At 43.4% G+C, this 10,000-nt stretch overlaps 1 protein-coding gene across 1 annotated transcript in view; it reads right to left on the reverse strand.

The window, feature by feature from the left end:
* The window catches only part of si:dkey-183c6.7 (urea transporter 1), a 20,259-nt gene that overhangs the window by 7,565 nt on the left and 2,694 nt on the right, over nucleotides 1-10,000 (reverse strand). Inside the window, 1 exon segment of the mRNA XM_066681173.1 lies at nucleotides 6,397-6,544. Coding sequence (XP_066537270.1) covers nucleotides 6,397-6,544 — 148 coding nt within the window.

Consider the following 10,000-nt stretch of genomic DNA (forward strand, 5'->3'; position numbering starts at 1 on the left):
CAGAATCAAATACATTTCACCCAATACATTTGGTGGCATGTCAGTTCAATAAAGAGCAGTTAACCCCTTAAGTGGCCTTCTTTTTGATGCTAAAACTGTGTTATTGGACTAATCAGAGCTAGACAATCTAAATTTGATCAAAACAGACTATTTTTCCGCATGGGATTTGTGCCAGTGCTTTTGAAAGTGCTGTAACAAAGTGTGGGACAAGCCAAGGCATATACTGCACTGCAGGCCTCTACTGAAGGTCATGTCATGCTCACAAAGGATGATGGGATGTGATGGTCAGTTTTGACCCTGTTCTCCTTGTCCAGTCTACTTACCTCTATACATCACTCTACGGCTTTATATAATGTGCCACCTGAACCATAGAGGTCACATGGGAATAGAGTTTTTAAAAAAAAAACTACACTATTCTGTTTGATGTCAGTGCTGCAGCACGGCCACCATTCATGTCCAAAATTACTTTAAAATATATATTGTTAAAATCACTACCTGTGAATGAACACTGGTACACGTCATACCTCTATTATAGGATTTACACCTCAGTAGAACACACAGTGGAGTTTGATGTAGCATTTCTGATGTCTAATTTCGTATATCTGCCTATTCCACCTAAAGAAACTTAGTCCAGATATCCATCCATCCATTGTCTGTAAGCGCTTATCCAGTTCAGGGTCACGGTGGGTCCAGAGCCTACCTGGAATCATTGGGCGCAAGGCGGGACTACACCCGCAGGGACTCACAGGGCAACACACACATTCACTCACACACTCACACCTACGGACACTTTTGAGCCGCCAATCCACCTACCAACGTGTGTTTTTTTAGGACTGTGGGATTAAACCTGGACTTTTTATAGACCAGGTCAGTGGTTCCTGTTTGTGGGTCCTTGTGGTTGTATGTATGTTTGCTTCATGGTGCTTCATGGTCTATGTTTAAAGCCTTGGGTTTAGTCTTCTCATTTAGCTTTCTGTGTTTAACCTTGCTCTGTGTTTAGCCCCTTTGTTCTGTATTGTCCTTGTTTAATGTTTAGCTTTGTTTAGCATTTAGCTTTGTTTAGTGTTTAGCATTTAGCTTCGTTTAGTGTTTAGCATTTAGCCTTGTTTAGTGTTTAGCATTTAGCTTCGTTTAGTGTTTAGCATTTAGCTTCGTTTAGTGTTTAGCATTTAGCCTCGTTTAGTGTTTAGCATTTAGCCTTGTTTAGTGTTTAGCATTTAGCCTTGTTTAGTGTTTAGCATTTAGCCTTGTTTAGCGTTAGCCCCTGCTTTCTGTTAGGTTCTTATTTAGCCTCCCAGTCCTTGTGTTTAGTTTCCCTCTGTCTAGTTTCCTTTTGGTAATTGTTAAAGTCTCCTGCATTTACCTCATTCCCCCTCACTCCTTGACCACTCTTACACACCCTGCATGGATACTCATTTACAATATCCTTTTTTTGTGCATAATTTAACAAAAAATGATTGAATGGCCTTTAATGGGTGATGAATAAAGGTAGTACAGTATTTGGCCTTTTTAAAGGTTTCACACTAGCAGTTTTTAACATCTGCTTTAAAATGACACTTATGCTTTTTTCTGCATTTTTATAATCTGCAGTTGATTCTGTTGTGTTTCTGTTTTTCATGTTTAGCATCATGTCATTTTTCTTATTCCATGGTGTATGAGTGGCCCTGGCTAAAGAGACAAGCTTTCCTTTTTTTTTTTCTTTTTTTTTAATAAATAGTGTAGGGCTTCTCCTGCAGAAGGGTCTCTCCTGAGCATTTGGCCTGAGAGGGAACAAGAGTGACGCATATGATTTCCCTCCACATTTCACCCTGTTTAATGCTCTGGTGCCCACTGAGCTGTCAGAGGGGAAGTTGAAATGTGATATCACAGAGCATCTCTCCGTACAGAAATATACAGAGTGGGCCTTTTATATGGATACACCTTAATAAAATGGGAATGGTTGGTGATATTAACTTCCTGTTTGTGGCACATTAGTATATGGGAGGAGGAAAACTTTTCAAGATGGGTGGTGACCATGGCGGCCATTTTGAAGTCGGTCATTTTGGATCCAATTTTTGCTTTTTCAATTGGAAGAGGGTCATGTGACACATCAAACTTATTGGGAATTTCACAAGAAAAACAATGGTGTGCTTGTTTCTAACGTAACTTTATTCTTTCATGAGTTATTTACAAGTTTCTGACCACTTATAAAATGTGTTCAAAGTGCTGCCCATTGTGTTGGATTGTCAATGCAACACCACAGGAGAAATGCTAGCACAGGCTTCCAGTATCCGTAGTTTCAAACACACCATTGTTTTTCTTGTGAAATTCCCAATAAGTTTGATGTGTCACATGATCCTCTTACCATTGAAAAATCAAAACTTGGATCCAAAATGGCCGACTTCAAAATGGCCACCATGGTCACCACCCATCTTGAAAATGTGCCACAAACAGGAAGTTAATATCAACAACCATTCCCATTTTATTAAGGTGTATCCATATAAATGGCCCACTCTGTATGTATATAGAGAGAAATAGAAAGTATGAGGTGAGTGAAGAAAAAATACTTCCTCTTCCACTGAGTCTGCTGGTCTCTTGCCCTTCCCGTCCTCTGTGACTGTTCTCATACCTCGGTCTACAGCCATGCAAGACAAAGAGTACGACCACCTATACTTTTATCATTGCCTCTCACTCCCTGAGGACTCAGCACAGTGTTATTGTGCTCCCTCTTTCAGCACAAAAGCTCTGACCAAAAGTGAACAAGAGAGGGTACTTCTGGTAACAGCTCTTAGCCTATTGCCTTCAGCAGCCAGCCCAGAGGAAGCTCATACACGTTCTTTGTGAAGTGAGCGCAGACTAAATGACAAAATGTAACACGAAATAATGATGTCCCACAGCAACATTGTTTTAAAACCAATCAAACGGGTTAGGGTTGGGGTTAACCCTAGATGTGACTCTAGATGTGAAGCAGGAAAAATGGGCAAGTGTAACGATCACAGCAAAGTTTGAGAAGGACCCAATTGTGGCGGTTTCATGAATCTCTTTGATGCATCTGGGCAGCGCAGCCTTTCCTGACCTGATCTCACTGAGGAGTCACAGATTGCATTGGGAATGTGAGCTTCAGAACTCGACCATGGACCAATAGATCATGTGGACATCTGCATGTGTGTGTGTGTGTGTGTGTGTGCGTTCCTTAACTGGGGAAAGGATACAACACACCTGAGAGATTGTGATGCTTCAAGCAATGTTCTGCTGGGGAGTCATGAGTCCTGGCATTCATATGCATGTAGCTTTGACATAAATCACCCTTATAAACATTGCTGCAGACCCAGGACTCACCTTCATTGCAACAACAGTCTATACCTCAATGTATTTTTCCAGTGGAATAATGCATCCTGCCAGTCTCAAAAAACAGAGTGACTTGAGGATCATGACACAAGTTCAAGGTGTTGACTTGGCCCCCAAAGACCTTAACACAATCACACATTTGTGGTATGCGCTGGGAAAACAATTCTAATTGTGAGAGAAATGGAGACCCCATCTCTAATTGTACAGGACTAAAATGATCTTTGGCTATTGTCTTGGTGCCAGCTACCAGGGCCCAAATTCTGAGGTCTTCTGGACACCATGCCTAAACAGGTCAGACTTGATTTTGCAGCAGAATGGGGACTTTCAAAATATTATGCAAGTAGAATTAATTTTATGGCTGATTGGTGTATGTTATTTGATCTCTAGACAATAGATCTGTTTGTAGGATTTCTGGAGTAAACCATATATTTTCATTAATTCGTTCATTCATTCATTATTTGTAACCGCTGATCCAGTTCAGGGTCGCGGTGGGTCCGGTGACTACCCAGAATCTCTTCATTGGGAGCAAGTTAGGAACACACCCTGGAGGGGCACCATTCCTTCACAGGGCAAGACACACGCTCACATTCACACCTTTGGACACTGTTTGAGTCGCCAAACCACCTGCTAACGTGTTTTTGGATCATGGGAGGAAACCGGAGCACCCGGAGGACACCCATGCGGATACAGGGAGAACACACCACACTCCTCACAGACAGTCACCCGGAGGAAACCCATGCAGACACAGGGAGAACACACCACACTCCTCACAGACAGTCACCCGGAGGAAACCCACGCAGACACAGAGAGAACACACCACACTCCTCACAGACAGTCACCCGGAGGAAACCCACGCAGACGCAGGGAGAACACACCACACTCCTCACAGACAGTCACCCGGAGGAAACCCACGCAGACACAGAGAGAACACACCACACTCCTCACAGACAGTCACCCGGAGGAAACCCACGCAGACACAGAGAGAACACACCACACTCCTCACAGACAGTCACCCGGAGGAAACCCATGCAGACACAGGGAGAACACACCACACTCCTCACAGACAGTCACCCGGACCAGGACTCAAACCCACAACCTTCAGGACATTGGAGCTGTGTGACTGCGCCACCTACCTGCTGCACCACCGTGCCGCCCCAGTGAAAAGTATTCAAGTATTCATGCATTCAAGCACAATACAGATGTATTTATACTTCCCCCGAGTATATAGGCATAGAAATATGTGGATGATAAATGAACATAGTGATGATAAATAATACAGTGTACAGTGTACAGTAGGTGTTCAAAACAGCAGTTTATTCCAGCGTGACCTTTTCAGTCAGAACAAGTGCTTGGTAACACAGCACTGGAAACCAAGTCAGAGCTAATTCCCTCCCTGTTTGGGGAGGATTTGCTCTGGGGTGTGTTTGGGCTTTGAATTTACCACTAACACTTGGGTCTTGGCTTGAGTTTCATGTCAGTGCAGAGATACAGCTTTGATACTAATGGTTCTGTGCAGTGGTCTTTAGCTGGCCTCAGAAAGAAGCACTTTGCTGTGGACTGACTGCATTTAACTGCCTTCAGACTCCCACACTGAGGCTGATCATTTGTGTCTGCTGCTGATGATTAGGCACCGCTTGTCTCTACACATTCTGCCCTGGCTACGCGTCTTCAAATCCCCAGAGTGGTTTTATGAATGCCTGCCCCTCTCTCTCTCTCTCTCTCTCTCTCTCTCTCTCTCTCTCTCTCTCTCTCTCTCTCTCTCTCTCACACACACACACACACACACACACACACACACACACACACATTTAATCACTACTCTCGAGCCCTATAGCAGTGCAGTGAAGACACGAAGTATGAGTCATACAAACCCAGACACAGAGGTGCTACAGAAGTGTAGCTTTGTGTGTGTGTGTGTGTGTGTGTGTGTGTGTGTGTTTGTGTGATGGTAGGTTTGGGGGTGTAGGAAGAAGAGAACATTAATGGAAGATCATCTCCTTCTTTAAAGACACTCTCTCTCTCTCTCTCTCTCTCTCTCTCTCTCTCTCTCTCTCTCTCTCACACACACACACACACACACTCTCAGACAAACACATGTCATCTCCCTTGCAGCTTTGTTCATCTTCAAAGTTTGTATATACACCGCTGCATAAATACTGATTGTCAGAGGAGTCAGAGAGAGAGAGAGAGAGAGAGAAACAGAGGTACAGAAGAGAGAGGGAGAGAGAGAGAGAGAGAGAGAGAGAGAAACAGAGGTACAGAGAGAGAGAGAGAGAGAGAGAGAGAGAGAGAGAGAGAGAGAGAGAAACAGAGGTACAGAGAGAGAGAGAGAGAGAGGTACAGAGAGAGAAACGTAGAAGAAGCAGGGGATGTGTGGGTGGTACTTCTGCACTTTTTGAAGCGACATCAACTGAATTTCTCCTGCTATTATTCCCTCTTTGTGAAAAATACAGCACTGAAGACTGAAAAATGCTACACTGACTTTATAAAGGAATAGTGCAGTGCTTTTTCTAAGTAAAACCCTCTATCCTCTGTCTAACAAAACCATATCTCCAGGACCTTACAGTAAATAGCCACTACTGTGCTCACACGATGTAGAGAAAAGGTGTTTAATGTTAACGCAGCATTTGTTTCGGTCACACAGAACGTGTGATTATTTTCCTGGTGTAATGCCTGGTTCAGAATGACTGTAACATAGGTTTCCACAAGAACAGAACACAGAATGACAGCATGGTATAACTGTAGACAGTCCTGGTGGCTCACGCCGCTCTCTCAGGTGTGATAACTGAGTCTTGTACAGTCAGTGTAAGAGCTGTAAAAGCTAAGAGATACATAATGATTTAGTTAAAATATTCATAAACTCTGATTTGTTAAAATATTCATAATTCACACTATCACTTGAGGATGTGTGGTGATGTTACTGATCTGTTTTCTGCAAGTTCTTTGCCCTGAGGAAGGCTATGGGCTTTAGATATATGCCTTTACTACAGTCACTTTGTACTGTACTTCAGAAGCAACCTTAGTATCTCTGAAAAAAGTACAGCGTAGTGCAGTTGTAAAAGTTGTTACCTGCAAGTGTGCCAATGCCAGATCCCAGCAGCGCATGGAAGGCCATGACAGGGGAAAAAATCAGCACCGCTATCAAGATGAGTAGAGTGGGCAAGAGAGCATCACAGGCAAATATCTGCCCTACGCCCAACAGCACCCCCTGTAGAAGCTGACAGATACAACACGTTCAGGTATTTTAAACGTCACTGCTGGTCATACATGTCACACAGCTCCAGGGTCTTGGGGTTGTGGGTTCTAGCCCTGCTCTGGGTGACTCTCCGTGAGACGTTTGATGTGTTCTCCCAGTGTCTGCATGGGTTTCCTCCGATTGCTCAGTTTTTTTTGTTGTGTTCCTCCCATGGTCCAAAAACAGACGTTGGAAGGTGGATTGGCGACCGTAGGTGTGAGTGAATGTGTGAGTGTGTGTCACCCCTGCGAAGGACTGGCGCCCCCTCCAGGGTGTGTTCCTGCCTTGCGCCCAATGACTCCGGACCCACTGCGACCCTGAATTGTTTGCAAAAATGAAAGGAAGGAGCTGACATGAAACCACAGGTTTGAGCTTTCATATATGTGCAAATGAAGGCAACTGCAGGATATTTTTCAGACCAATGCCACTAAGCTAAATTGAGCCACTTCAGCATTGGGCTTCAGGGGTATACAACCCCCCAGCTCTGGGTATGAAAGAAATGGAACTGTGTTGTTTGAAGCCATTGGACACCCAGTTTCTCTGAGATGAGTTGGGATGTCATTTGTGATTAAGAACTCATCATCTGATCTGTACCAGACCTCACTAAAGCTCTTGATGTGAACTGCAATCAAATCCTCAAAGCAGTGTTCCAATATCTACAGGGTGGGTCATTTATATGGATACACCTTAATAAAATGGGAATGGTTAGTGATATTAACTTCCTGTTTGTGGCACATTAGTATATGGGAGGGGGGAAACTTTCAAGATGGGTGGTGACCATGGCGGCCATTTTGAAATCGGCAATTTTGGATCCAACTTTTGTTTTTTTCAAAGGGAAGAGGGTCTTGTGACACATCAAACGTATTGGGAATTTCACAAGAAAAATAATATGCTAGCATTTCTCCTGCGGTGTTGCTATCAGTGTGTGAAGAGTGGGAGAAGAGGGTTGCATTGACAATCAACACAATGGGCAGCACTTTGAACACATTTTATAAGTGGTGAGAAACTTGTAAATACCTCATGAAAGAATAAAGTAATAAAGAAACTAAGTTTGATGTGTCACATGACCCTCTTCCCACTGAAAAAACAAAAGTTGGATCCAAAATGGCCAACTTCAAAATGGCCGCCATGGTCACCACCCATCTTGAAAAGTTTCCCCCCTCCCATATACTAATGTGCCACAAACAGGAAATTAATATCACCAACCATTCCCATCTTATTAAGGTGTATCCATATAAATGGCCCCACGCTGTAGTGTAAGGCCAATGTAGAAGCACAGAAACTGGGGCAACAACAAACGAAGTACAAACCCCTTATTGATATTCTTGACTTCAGAGACACTGGGTGAGAGTGTGTCTACAAACATTTGGCAGTGTAGTGCACAACACACCATACAGAAAGTGACGCTAATGCTAAGCTATAGCTGGACTTTGAGCTGCATCTCCATGATGAATGTCTTTTTCTCAGTGGGGTCAGTGAGGGAGGGGCCTCTGCAACAGACTAATCTCACCACAAGGAGATGAAAGAGATGAATCTATAAAAGTTATGGCTGCCCTCTGGCTTTTTTTTCTCCCTCCTTCAGCCTTCCCTCTGTCTTCACACTTGTGTGTCCTCCTTCCACCCTCATTCACTCCTAGCTCAGATCGTCTCCATGGAGATGCCGGATGCACCTGATGCAGAAAAGCTGTATATTTATGAAGCCTGAATGATGTCTGACAGAGCGGAACTGCACTGAAGCTGCAAATCACACAGTGGAGTGCGGCTCCAGCACCTAAGGCTGGGCTGGTTTGCAAGTAGTCTCATTAATGTTGTATATATCTCTCCATTCACCTCCCTGGCTTCTCTCTTGGCAAGCTATTCCGTGATTTGCACAGAGGAAAGCATTGTGTTTATATGTGCTGCAGTGATCCGCACAGACAAAAAAATCCACTGCAGTATGTACAGGTCTTCATTACGCATTATTAAACTGCTTTTTGAAGGCATCAATATCAGAGTACGCATATATTTCTATTAAACAATACATTAAATATCTAGTTCCCCCTTTTTCTGGTTGCACTTCAGTTACGTCTGTGCTTTTGAGCTGCTTTGAATGTGAACCTAGGTCTGAGTAGAAAGTGCTAGAAAGGTATGAATAGTATCAATTTCTCTGTCTCTGTCTCGACGTGTCTCTCACTTTCAAACATATTCACTAAGAGAAGAAAAAGAAGAGGTGAGAAGGAGTCAGAGGGCACAAAAGTGTCAAGGCTGGTGGTGTATACAAGGTATATGAATAGGTGGCATCAGACATCAAAGATGTTCTTCTGTTTTGGCTCATTTCACTCAGTTCTCTTCATGTAGGTGGCACTGTACTTTCTTTAATCGACACTCAGTATTTCAGTATTGAAATACTTTGTTGAAGTAAAAGTATTAAAACTTTACTCTAAAAATATTATTTATAAAAACCTGAACTAAACTTAGAAGAAATTAAAAATGATCAACATTTATCAGAGGTGGAAAGTAACAAATTAGTTTTTAAAATCTATAATTTTATTTTAACTTATTTGTATTTTACTTTTGTAAAATACGTATTGTACTTTCATTCATTCATTCATTATCTATAACCCTTATCCAGTTCAGGGTCGCGGTGGGTCCAGAGCCTACCTGGAATCATTGGGTGCAAGGTGGGAATACATCATGGAGGGGGCGCCAGTCCTTCACAGGGCAACACACACACACACATTCACTCACACACACAGACACCTTTGAGTCGCCAATCCACCTACCAACGTGTGTTTTTGGACCGTGGGAGGAAACCGGAGAACCCGGAGGAAACCCACGCAGACACAGGGAGAACACACCACACTCCTCACAGACAGTCACCCAGAGGAAACCCATGCAGACACAGGGAGAACACACCACACTCCTCACAGACAGTTGACCAGAGGAAACCCACGCAGACACAGAGCGAACACACCACACTCCTCACAGACAGTTGACCGGAGGAAACCCACGCAGACACAGGGAGAACACACCACACTCCTCACAGTCACCCGGAGGAAACCCATGCAGACACAGAGAGAACACACCACACTCCTCACAGACAGTTGACCGGAGGAAACCCACGCAGACACAGAGAGAACACACCACACTCATTTTCATGGTACACTAGAGCCACATAAACACCATTTTAAGGTCCCATGTAGCTAAGCATTGCATTTAGCTCACATCTTATGTAACGATGGCCCGAACAGACAAACTATCCGAAGTAGGCCAGATCTGTCTTTTTTCACATATGAGAATATTAAAATGTGGGCCACTACTGGGTTCAAATAGAGTTTGCTATTCGCTATATGATGTGCCTTCGGAAATACATGGCTTTGTTTACATCTCTCTGACAAACATTACAGAGAAATATCTATTCCAGTGTGAGTAAGATTAGTTTATTTTTAAATGAATGTT

This window comes from Hoplias malabaricus, chromosome 9 (assembly GCF_029633855.1).
Source record: "Hoplias malabaricus isolate fHopMal1 chromosome 9, fHopMal1.hap1, whole genome shotgun sequence".
Classification (NCBI taxonomy): domain Eukaryota; kingdom Metazoa; phylum Chordata; class Actinopteri; order Characiformes; family Erythrinidae; genus Hoplias; species Hoplias malabaricus.